The 12,814-nt window shown below is 45.3% G+C and overlaps 1 protein-coding gene across 1 annotated transcript in view; it reads left to right on the top strand.

Moving 5' to 3' along the window:
* The window catches only part of PIG-L (phosphatidylinositol glycan anchor biosynthesis class L), a 208,595-nt gene that overhangs the window by 22,295 nt on the left and 173,486 nt on the right, over positions 1 to 12,814 (top strand). Inside the window, 1 exon segment of the mRNA XM_069323835.1 lies at positions 11,604 to 11,734. Coding sequence (XP_069179936.1) covers positions 11,623 to 11,734 — 112 coding nt within the window. The 5' untranslated portion in view covers positions 11,604 to 11,622.

Raw genomic sequence — 12,814 nt, forward strand, 5'->3', positions numbered from 1 at the left:
ATATATAATGTGCGTATATAGCGTAATAACACCACACAGTATTGTTGGAGGAGAAATATTAGTGCGTCTGGCCTTGAGGGCGGTAGCCATCAGCTGACTGTGTGAGGTCCTACGTCTTTGTGCCTTTACTCACCATACAAGCTTAGATGTACAGTTATGGTGAACAAAACATGTAGATACTTATATATAACGTCTGTATATAGTGAATTATAGCAAAAACAGTATTGTGGGAGGAGAATGTGGGTGAGTCAGATGACTTGAGGGAGGGCAGGAGTGGCTGGCTGGTACACGGCGGTCACTACTCGTTACTTTTTGACTCATAATAGCTACTTAGTGGTTCGTTATAGTGAACAAAACATGCAGATACTTATATATAACCTGTGCTTATAGTGTAATAACCGACAAAGTATTTGTTCACTGATTGATGAACATAATTGAATCAACAATATGCACACCATATTTTTGAGTACAGCAATGATTCACTCATTTTATTATATAAATATATCAAACTACACACTATTGAATAATATTACAGCAAAAAAACTATGAAAAATCAATCAGAGACATTGAAATAATTAGGTAATTATCTCTTTGTGGCAACTCCGACCTGACAGCTGGCGAGCAGCAGACCGCCTGGGACGCACGCTGAGTCAGCGCCTATTTTTTGGCAGACTTCGCCGCCCTATAGCGGGCAATGTATGCCACTTATGATTTTTTTTTTTCCCGTGATCAGTGAACACAAATTAACAGGTTAGGAAGAAAAAATTATTTTTTTTTTTCAAAATTACATGCGCCTGTGGGGAAGAAAGGATATTATACCCCTAGCATGTTAAGGGTTAAACACTTTCATATTTGCATCACTTGTTCCAGATTTTCCTTTCACACATTTCACTGCCTCTGTAATGTGGCAGTCAAGCATTCACAGTTAAGACCAGTCACAGGCAGTCAAGCATTCTCAGTTGTGGTAGCAACCGGTTAGGCATTTTTGGTCAGTCTTGCATTTACAGTCAATCAGGCATTCACAGTCAATCAGCCATTCACAGTCATTCAGACTTTCACAGTCACAACCAGTCAGTAAACAAAAAGAGTTTAACCCTTAAAGTGCGCATCACGTCATATGACGTGCTGGACATTGTTCCAGTCAACTGCACATCACGTCATATGATGTGTTGGAGTACTACGCAAGATTTAAACGGCCCGCGGATACACGGCGTTCACCACACCTTCATCAGGGCTCTTGTAAACAGACTCCATTTTAAAAAAAAATAGTGGGCCAAACTCCCGGGTGTAATTGGCCTCAGTATTGAGTGAGCAACCAAGGCTGACGCACGCAGCATGAGCTAACAGCACTGCTGTTCAGCTTGTGACCACAGCATCACCTAAAAATGCCAAAATATACTTGTTCATGCTGTTATGTAGTGATGATATTATTGCAGAAGACCCCTGACTGTGATAAAACTGACCAGGGTTCTGATAATAGCAGGATTGTGGTGATATTTAGCGCTGTGCGCCATGGAGGGAGGAGTAATGCTGTGGGAGGGAGGGTGGTGGCGATGTCTTCTGACCGTGTGTAATTACCTAAGTGTAATTACCTAAGTGTAGTTACAGGATGAGAGCTACGCTCGTGGTGTCCCGTCTTCCCAGCACTCTTTGTCATATAACGCTTTGAAACTACTGACGGTCTTGGCCTCCACCACCTTCTCACTTAACTTGTTCCAACCGTCTACCACTCTATTTGCGAAGGTGAATTTTCTTATATTTCTTCGGCATCTGTGTTTAGCTAGTTTAAATCTATGACCTCTTGTTCTTGAAATTCCAGGTCTCAGGAAGTCTTCCCTGTCGATTTTATCAATTCCTGTAACTATTTTGTATGTAGTGATCATATCACCTCTTTTTCTTCTGTCTTCTAGTTTTGGCATATTTAATGCTTCTAACCTCTCCTCGTAGCTCTTGCCCTTCAGTTCTGGGAGCCACTTAGTAGCATGTCTTTGCACCTTTTCCAGTTTGTTGATGTGCTTCTTAAGATATGGGCACCACACAACAGCTGCATATTCTAGCTTTGGCCTAACAAAAGTCATGAACAATTTCTTTAGTATATCGCCATCCATGTATTTAAATGCAATTCTGAAGTTAGAAAGCATAGCATAGGCTCCTTGCACAATATTCTTTATGTGGTCCTCAGGTGATAGTTTTCTATCTAGAACCACTCCTAGATCTCTTTCTTTATCAGAATTCTTTAAAGATTTCTCACATAATATATAGGTTGTGTGGGGTCTATGTTCTCCTATTCCACATTCCATAACATGACATTTATTAATATTAAATTCCATTTGCCAAGTGGTGCTCCATATACTTATTTTGTCCAGGTCTTTTTGAAGGGCATGACAGTCATCTAAATTTCTTATCCTTCCTATTATCTTAGCATCATCAGCAAACATGTTCATATAATTCTGTATACCAACTGGTAGATCATTTATGTACACAATAAACATCACTGGTGCAAGAACTGAACCCTGTGGTACTCCACTTGTGACATTTCTCCATTCTGATACATTGCCTCTGATTACTGCCCTCATTTTTCTATCAGTCAGAAAATTTTTCATCCATGATAGAAGCTTACCTGTCACCCCTCCAATATTTTCCAGTTTCCAGAACAACCTCTTATGTGGAACTCTGTCGAAAGCCTTTTTTAGGTCCAGATAGATGCAGTCAACCCAACCATCTCTTTCCTGTAATATCTCTGTGGCTCGATCATAGAAACTGAGTAAATTCGATACACAGGATCTTCCAGATCGAAAACCATACTGTCTGTCTGATATTATATCATTTCTCTCTAGGTGTTCTACCCATTTAGTTTTGATTAGTTTTTCCAATACTTTCACTATTACACTTGTCAATGATACAGGTCTATAATTGAGGGGGTCTTCCCTGCTGCCACTTTTGTAGATTGGAACTATGTTAGCCTGTTTCCACCCGTCTGCTACGATTCCTGTCCACAGGTATGCCTGAAAGATCAGGTGAAGTGGAATGCTGAGCTCAGATGCACATTCTCTCAGAACCCATGGTGAAACGCCATCTGGGCCAGCTGCTTTGTTCTTACCGAGCTCCTTGAGCATTTTTTCCACTTCGTCTCTAGACACCTCTATGTGTTCTATGTTGTTCTCTGGAATTCTTATTGTATCTGGTTCCCTAAAGATTTCATTTTGTACAAACACACTTTGGAACTTTTCGTTTAGTGTTTCACACATTTCCTTTTCATCTTCCGTGAATCTATTTCCCATTTTCAACCTCTGAATATTATCCTTTACCTGCAATTTGTTGTTTATGAATTTATAGAATAGACCTGGTTCTGTTTTACATTTGTCCGCAATCCCTTTTTCAAAATTTCTTTCTGCCTCTCTCCTCACTGCCGTGTAGTTGTTTCTCGCATCTTTGTATCGCTGGTATGTTTGGGGGTTCGGCCTCTTCCTGTATTGATTCCATTTTTGTATCTTTCGGTCTCTAGCCCTCTCGCAATTTCTATTGAACCAATCCTGTTTCCTAGTTCTGCATCTCTGTTTTGGTATAAATTTTTTTGTGCCTTTATCATATATTTCACAAAACTTGCCATACATCTCATTCACTTCCTTGCCTAGCATCAAGTCTGTCCAATTATACTCACTAAAAAAATTTCTAAGGTCACCATAATGTCCTCTCCTGAAGTCTGGTTTTTCAACTGCTTCAACCTCCTTATTTTCTTCCAGCTTATAACGCATTGCATACTTTATTCCCAAAAAGACATGGTCACTTTTACCCAAGGGAGGAAGGTACTGAATGTCAAATATCTCTTCCTCCTTCCTGGTAAATATCAAATCTAGCATGGAGGGAACGTCCCCTTCCCTCATCCTCGTAGCTTGTTTAACATGTTGATACAAGAATGTTTCCAGGATGAGGTCTACAAATTTACAGGTCCAAAAATCTTCTGTTTTAGCTTCATATGCTTCCCAGTCTATGGATTTCAAGTTGAAGTCACCGACTATCAACAGTCGTGATCTATCGTTATCCGCTCTCGCTATAATCTCTCTCATTATTGTTATAAGACCTTCACGTTTACTATCTAGCTCCTCCTTTGACCATGTGCTGCTTGGCGGTGGACTATATGCATTTATCATCATTAGTTTATCATCCTCATAGCAGATCTCTAGTGCTATTATGTCAACTTCTTGTGGATTGGCAGTCATTATTTCCTTCACCTTTAGGTGTTCTTTTACCAGCACAGCAACGCCACCGCCTTTCCTAATTTTTCTGTCCCGTCTCCAAATTGAGTAGCCCCTTGGGAATATGACCTCATTTAAAATTACATCTTCAAGTTTTGTCTCCGTGAGTGCAACAATGTCTGGTGTCTGCAGCTGTATTACATCACTTAACTCCAGTATCTTCGATCTCACTCCATCAATGTTGGTGTATGCAATCTTCAGGAACTTGTTCCCCCTCTCCTTATTCTTCACTCCCCCTCTCTCTATTGATTTTGTTGGTTTGCCTTTATGTACCACTTTACTGGTTTGCCTACCCTTATCACTTTGTAGAAAAAAGAATTTATTTCTTCTTCATTCCTGCTCTCATTTAAATGTTTTGCCTCGGCGAGGTTCAGTTTCAGCTTCTCTCTATCTTCTTTTGAAAGATCTCGTCTTAATGACCACCCTTTCCCATCCTCGTCCCTTTGCAATTTTCTAGCATTCCTTAGTACTTCTTCCATCTGTTTGGCACCGTTTAGGGTGATCCTCAAAGGTCGATCTTTCCCTTTTACGTACCTGCCTATTCTCCTGTAGTCGCACACATTCTCTCTGTTTGTAAGACCTTCCACGAGGCCAACAATTTTATCTACTACTTTAGCTTCTTCTACAGCTCTTTCTGACCTAGATGTTATCGCCTTTTCTTTGCAGCCAAAAATGATCAGGGACTTACTCCGATCAACTGTGTTTTGCACCAACTTCGGGTTAGATGCCAATTCTTTCCTCACTTCTAGCCTAATGTTTGTTTTATCTTGGTTGCTGCAGTGTTTGACTTCCTTTACTGCTTCTTCTATTTTTTCCTTCTCCTTGGCCACTTGTGCATAAGTGAGTTGCATATCTTTCTTGCACTGTTCTATTCCCTGTGTAACTTCCTCCATCTGTGCTGACAAAAGCTGTTTCTCCTGTTGAATTTCCTTGCCTAACCTATTGTAGTCATTTATGTTTAAATTTACTTTAACTTCTTCCAAAGCTATTTTTAAGAGTTTATTTTCTTCTTCCATGGCTTTGCAATTTGTTTCCAATTGATTCTTATCCTTGCGCAAGTCTTTCACTAAACCCTCAAGACATAAAACTTTGCTATTCAAATGGTCATTACTTTCTTTCAATTTACTAATTATTTCTACATGAGAGTTCACTATAGTATCTAAATTTACCAACTTGTTATGTAGACTACTAATATCAATGCTTTCTTCATTGAATCCCTCAAAATCAAGCTCTGTTTTGTTTTTCCCCTTGCCAGTGGCCATCTTGAATGTTCTTCTCTGCACTGTAAACACTAGGGCAACTTTTTCTCATCCGATTTTTCACTTCCCTTAGCACTTTCCTGTTATCTCACCTATTTTTCAAGAGCACTATACCTTTATGTTCTCTGGGACACCACTCACTACCATCAACCTGTACTACAATACTTAGGATTGTTGAAATATGCTGGAGCTCCTCTGCTGCAAGTGTTGACCCTAGGGGTGTCACCTTTTGTGTGGCCACCTTTTATTGACTGCACTCACCATACCAGCTTAGTGGTTTGTTATGGTGAACACAAATGTAGATACTTATATATAACGTGTTTATAGAGGGTATAAATGGCAAGAGAAGGTTTGGAGCCGCCATTTTGGTGAGGGCGGTGGCGTCGTCTGCACGACGCCACCGTGCAGACGACAGTGTTGTTTACTGGTTACCACGATGGTCTTTGGGCACCATACCAGTTTATTTGTACAAGTATGGCGAATAAAACAGGTAGATATTTATATATAATGTGTGTATATAGCGTAATAACACCACACAGTATTGTTGAAGGAGTAATATTAGTGCGTCTGGCCTTGAGGGCGGTAGCCATCAGCTGACTGTGTGAGGTCCTACGTCTTTGTGCCTTTACTCACCATACAAGCTTAGATGTACAGTTATGGTGAACAAAACATGTAGATACTTATATATAACGTCTGTATATAGTGAATTATAGCAAAAACAGTATTGTGGGAGGAGAATGTGGATGAGTCAGATGACTTGAGGGAGGGCGGGAGTGGCTGGCTGGTGCACGGCGGTCACTCATTACTTTTTGACTCATAATAGCTACTTAGTGGTTCGTTATAGTGAACAAAACATGCAGATACTTGTATATAACCTGTGCTTATAGTGTAATAACCGACAAAGTATTTGTTCACTGATTGATGAACATAATTGAATCAACAATATGCACGGGAGCCGGTCGGCCGAGCGGACAGCACGCGGGACTTGTGGTCCTGTGGTCCTGGGTTCGATCCCAGGCGCCGGCGAGAAACAATGGGCAGAGTTTCTTTCACCCTATGCCCCTGTTACCTAGCAGTAAAATAGGTACCTGGGTGTTAGTCAGCTGTCACGGGCTGCTTCCTGGGGGTGGAGGCCTGGTCGAGGACCGGGCCGCGGGGACACTAAAGCCCCGAAATCATCTCGAGATAACCTCAAGAAGAACCATATTTTTGAGTATAGCAATGATTCACTCATTTTATTATATAAATATATCAAACTACATACTGTTGAATAATATTACAGCAAAAAAATATGAAAAATCAATCAGAGACATTGAAATAATTAGGTAATTATCTCTCTGTGGCAACTCCGGCCTGACAGCTGGCGAGCAACAGACCGCCTGGGACGCACGCTGAGTCAGCGCCTATAATTTGCCAGACGTCCCCGCCCTATAGCGGGCAATATATGCCACTTACGATTTTTTTATTATTTTTCCCGTGATCAGTGAACACAAATTAACAGGTTAGGAAGAAAAAATAATTTTTTTTTCAAAATTACATGCGCCTGTGGGGAAGAAAGGATATTATACTCCTAGCATGTTAAGGGTTAATGACAGGCACTCAGGGAGTCTGCCTCCTGATCCAACAGTTGGTAACAAGGAAGCCCACCGTATTAATACTGTCCATATGGCTGGGAGGGGTCTGGTGTGGAGGATGAAGGATGGAGTTAGTGGGGAGGGTGTGGGATGCTAGGGATGGAGGTAGTAGGGAGGGTCCGGTGTGCGGGATGGGAGGGGGGGTTCTTGGGGAGGGACCGAGGGTGGCCAGCTCTTGTTAGTCCTAGTAGGAACCTCAGCCACTCACACCACTGTCTCTGCTACCCACTCTGCCACCCGTCCTGCTACCCACCCTCTCTCTCACCCGTCCTGCTACCCACCCTCTCTGCCACCCGTCCTGCTACCCACCCTCTCCGCCACCCGTCCTGCTACCCACCCTCTCTGCCACCCATCCTGCTACCCACCCTCTCTGCCACCCGTCCTGCTACCCACCCTCTCTGCCACCCGTCCTGCTACCCACCCTCTCTACCACCCGTCCTGCTACCCACCCTCTCTGCCACCCGTCCTGCTACTCATCTACCCACCCATTATCTTCTGACCGCCCTGCTACTCACCCGCTCTGTGCCTGCCCTGCCACCCAACTCCGTAGTCTACCATCAGCCACCCACCACCTTAGTCTACCATCAACCACCCACCTCCGTAGTCTACCATCAACCACCCACCTCCGTAGTCTACCATCAACCACCCACCTCCGTAGTCTACCATCAACCACCCACCTCCGTAGTCTACCATCAACCACCCACCTCCATAGTCTACCATCAGCCACCCACCTCTGTAGTCTACCATCAGCCACCCACCTCTGTAGTCTACCATCAGCCACCCACCTCCGTAGTCTACCATCTGCCACCCACCTCCGTAGTCTACCATCAGCCACCCACCTCCGTAGTCTACCATCAGCCACCCACCTCCGTAGTCTACCATCAACCACCCACCTCCGTAGTCTACCATCAGCCACCCACCTCCGTAGTCTACCATCAGCCACCCACCTCCATAGTCTACCATCTGCCACCCACCTCCGTAGTCTACCATCAACCACCCACCTCCGTAGTCTACCATCTGCCACCCACCTCCATAGTCTACCATCTGCCACCCACCTCCGTAGTCTACCATCAACCACCCACCTCCGTAGTCTACCATCTGCCACCCACCTCCATAGTCTACCATCTGCCACCCACCTCCGTAGTCTACCATCTGCCACCCACCTCCGTAGTCTACCATCAGCCACCCACCTCCGTAGTCTACCATCTGCCACCCACCTCCATAGTCTACCATCTGCCACCCGCTCGTTCTGCTGCCTACACCCCCACCCACTCTGCCCACTCTGCCCACCACCTCACTACTGCCCGCCTGCACACACTGACACCTGCCTGACCACTGTTGTCTGCCTCTCCACCCACTTTGCTGCCCGCCCTGCTACTCATCTATCGACTCACTTTCACCTGCCCACCCACACACCATTCACATATTCTTCCCTTACAGAATTTTACATGATTCTAGGGCTGGTGTTTCTGAAAGATTTTCTTTCCTGTCCTACTCACCATCCATCCATCCATCCAGTCCCCTCACCATCTATCCAGTCCCCCTCCATCCATCCATCCATCCATCCATCCAGTCCCCTCACGATCCATCCAGTCCCCCCTCCACCATCCATCCATCCAGTCCCCCTCCATCCATCCATCCAGTCCCCTCACCATCCATCCAGTCCCCTCACCATACATCCAGTCCCCGCACCATCCATCCAGTCCCCCTACACCATCCATCCATCCAGTCCCCCTCCATCCATCCATCCATCCAGTCCCCTCACCATCCATCTAGTCCCCTCAATATCCATCCAGTCCCCCTCCATCCATCCAGTTCCCTCACCATCCATCCAGTCCCCTCACCATCCATCCAGTCCCTTCACTATCCATCCAGTCCCCTCACCATCCATCCAGTCCCCTCACCATCCATCTAGTCCCCTCAATATCCATCCAGTCCCCTCATCATCCATCAAGTCCCTTCACCATCCATCAAGTCCCTTCACCATCCATCCAGTCCCCTCACCATCCGTCCAGTCCCCTCACCATACATCCAGTCCCCGCACCATCCATCCAGTCCCCCTACACCATCCATCCAGTCCCCCTACACCATCCATCCATCCTGTCCCCCTCCATCCATCCATCCATCCAGTCCCCTCACCATCCATCTAGTCCCCTCAATATCCATCCAGTCCCCCTCCATCCATCCATCCAGTCCCCTCACCATCCATCCAGTCCCCTCACCATCCATCCAGTCCCCTCACCATCCATCTAGTCCCCTCAATATCCATCCAGTCCCTCTCCATCCATCCATCCAGTCCCCTCATCATCCATCAAGTCCCTTCACCATCCATCCAGTCCCCTCACCATCCATCCAGTCCCCTCACCATCCATCCAGTTCCCTCATCATTCATCCAGTCGCTTCACCATCCATCCAGTCCTCTCACCATCCATCCAGTCCCCTCACCATCCATCCAGTCCCCTCACCATCCATCCAGTCCCTCTCCATCCATCCATCCAGTCCCCTCACCATCCATCCAGTCCCCTCATCATCCATCCAGTCCCCTCACCCTCCATCCAGTCCCCTCATCATCCATCCAGTTGCTTCACCATCCATCCAGTCCCCTCACCATCCATCCAGTCCCCTCACCATCCATCCAGTTCCCTCATCATCCATCCAGTCCCCTCACCATCCATCCAGTCCCCTCATCATCCATCCAGTCGCTTCACCATCCATCCAGTCGCTTCACCATCCATCCAGTCGCTTCACCATCCACCCAGTCACTTCACCATCCATCCAGTCCCCTCACCATCCATCGAGTCCCCTCATCATCCATCCAGTCCTCTCACCCTCCATCCAGTCCCCTCACCATCCATCCAGTCCCCTCACCATCCATCCAGTCCCCTCATCATCCATCTAGTCGCTTCACCATCCATCCAGTCGCTTCACCATCTATCCAGTCGCTTCACCATCCATCCAGTCCCCTCACTATCCATCCAGTCCCCTTATCATCCATCCAGTCCTCTCACCATCCATCCAGTCCCCTCACCCTCCATCCAGTCCCCTCACCCTCCGTCCAGTTCCCGCACCATTCATCCAGTCCCCTCATCATCCATCCAGTCCCCTCATCATCCATCCAGTCCCCTCACCATCCATCCAGTCTCCTCATCATCCATCCAGTCCCCTCATCATCCATCCAGTCGCTTCACCATCCATCCAGTCGCTTCACCATCCATCCAGTCGCTTCACCATCCACCCAGTCGCTTCACCATCCACCCAGTCGCTTCACCATCCATCCAGTCGCTTCACCATCTATCCAGTCGCTTCACCATCCATCCAGTCCCCTCACCATCCATCGAGTCCCCTCATCATCCATCCAGTCCTCTCACCCTCCATCCAGTCCCCTCACCATCCATCCAGTCCCCTCACCATCCATCCAGTCCCCTCATCATCCATCTAGTCGCTTCACCATCCATCCAGTCGCTTCACCATCTATCCAGTCGCTTCACCATCCATCCAGTCCCCTCACTATCCATCCAGTCCCCTTATCATCCATCCAGTCCTCTCACCATCCATCCAGTCCCCTCACCCTCCATCCAGTCCCCTCACCCTCCGTCCAGTTCCCGCACCATCCATCCAGTCCCCTCACCATCCATCCAGTCCCCTCACCATCCATCCAGTCCCCTCATCATCCATCCAGTCCTCTCACCATGCATCCAGTCCCTTCACCATCCATCCAGTCCCCTCATAATCCATCCAGTCTCCTCACCATCCATCCAGTCCCCTCACCCTCCACCCAGTCTCCTCACCATTCATCCAGTCTCCTCACCATCCATCCAGTCTCCTCACCATCCATCCAGTCTCCTCACCATCCATCCAGTCCCCTCACTATCCATCCAGTCCCCTCACTATCCATCCAGTCCCCTCACTATCCATCCAGTCCCCTCACCATCCATCCAGTCCCCTCACCATCCATCCAGTTGTCCTCCCAAATACAATATTCAAGCATGATCATTCTAGGCGAGTGACACTGGTAAAATGAAATGCACCTCGCACATGCCACTGAGACCCACTCACTCGGTCGACCCATACGTGGCTCATGATGCTAACAAACTCGCCAAGTGAGGTGAAGCTCGTAAATCAAATTGAATTTTTCAAAGAAATTGAGCCCGTAAACTGAAAAATTTGTAAAGGGGGGCTTTCGTAAACCGAGGTTCCACTGTACTTTAAATGTAAAGTGCTCATAGTCCTTGTTCCCTGTGCTTCTCTGAGTGGACCAGGTTCTGGCTTGTGGTTCCTGGTAGGTGTAATAACCCCAGTGACTGATGAGTCCAAACTAATATAGCACATACCAGTTCAGATAGCTTCAGGGCGCCTCAGGAGCTCACCCAGAAAATGATATTTCATTGCATTCAATGCTGGGTTTTTTAATATAGCTTATTTTACGTAATCTATTTGTCAAATGTTCTTTCCAGGGCGGAGGAGTGGGACGGTATGTTTGACCCCATATTGGTGGTGGCCTGCTGTGCTGGGATTGGGTTAACACTCTCGTATTTTACACTTGGAAATTCACGGATGCCCCATCACACTCAGGAAGAGGATTCAGGTTTGGCTTGGATTTTGTTTGGTTTTTGCATATTAGGAATTTTCAATAGGAATACCTTTTGTTTTGATTTTTACTGCTAAGTTTTGTGCTTTATTTTCAATACCATATCATGTTGACTTAAGAGCTACAACACTTACGCAAAATCCTTTAAGTGTTGGATTGAGTGGCCCACTGAAAGCCAGTTTTAATAGAAAATATCTAACATTTGGTGTGTGGACTTTTTGAGTACCATTTAGCCATAATAGAATTCTTAAAGACCTCTTTAATGTTTAAACATATAACAGCCATACAAATTATATTGATGCTTCCACTTTATAGAATGGCAGATATTTATCATACAATACAGTACTTTGAAAGATTTTTTTAATGTGATCATTTTAGAATTCTAATACAGTACCGTATGGTTATGGATATGTAATAACTATTCAGGTAGTTAATTTATTCATATCCTTTATTAAGTTATAAAAAAGTGCAGTGTTTTAAAGGATTTAATGCTAAATAAATTGTCAAACAAATATACCATTCAAACTGATTAGGTATTAAATGCGTTGTATGAATGCAGTAGATTATGATCACCAAATTAATAAATCAATGCTAAGGTAGCATAATTTATTGTGAAATAATGTTCTAGAAAGATAAGTAATTTAACATAGAGCTTTATTATAAATGTTATATGTTAATGATAATAATAATTAACTTTTAACAATAACGTTGAATTTTATCATTCTGGCCCATTATCAGAAGAACTGCAAAACAATGTAAATACAGTACAGTACAGCGGAACCTCGAGTGACGAGCGATCCAGTTATGAGCATTTCGAGTAACGAGCCAGCCACTCGCAGAAAATATGTCTCGACTGACGAGCTTTCGCTCGATTAACGAGCGTTCCCACTGGTTCTCGGACACCTCTGACAACAGTTTATTTGTTGTTTTGCAAGACGAGTTTTCCACATGACGAGCTCGGTGCCAGAACGGATTAAGTTCGTTAATCGAGGCACCACTGTATATGTAAAGAGTGAAGTAATGCTAGACATTTCAACTGTGATTTTACAACCAGTAATATTTCTGGTGGGTGCACCC

Source organism: Procambarus clarkii, chromosome 13 (assembly GCF_040958095.1).
Source record: "Procambarus clarkii isolate CNS0578487 chromosome 13, FALCON_Pclarkii_2.0, whole genome shotgun sequence".
Taxonomy (NCBI): domain Eukaryota; kingdom Metazoa; phylum Arthropoda; class Malacostraca; order Decapoda; family Cambaridae; genus Procambarus; species Procambarus clarkii.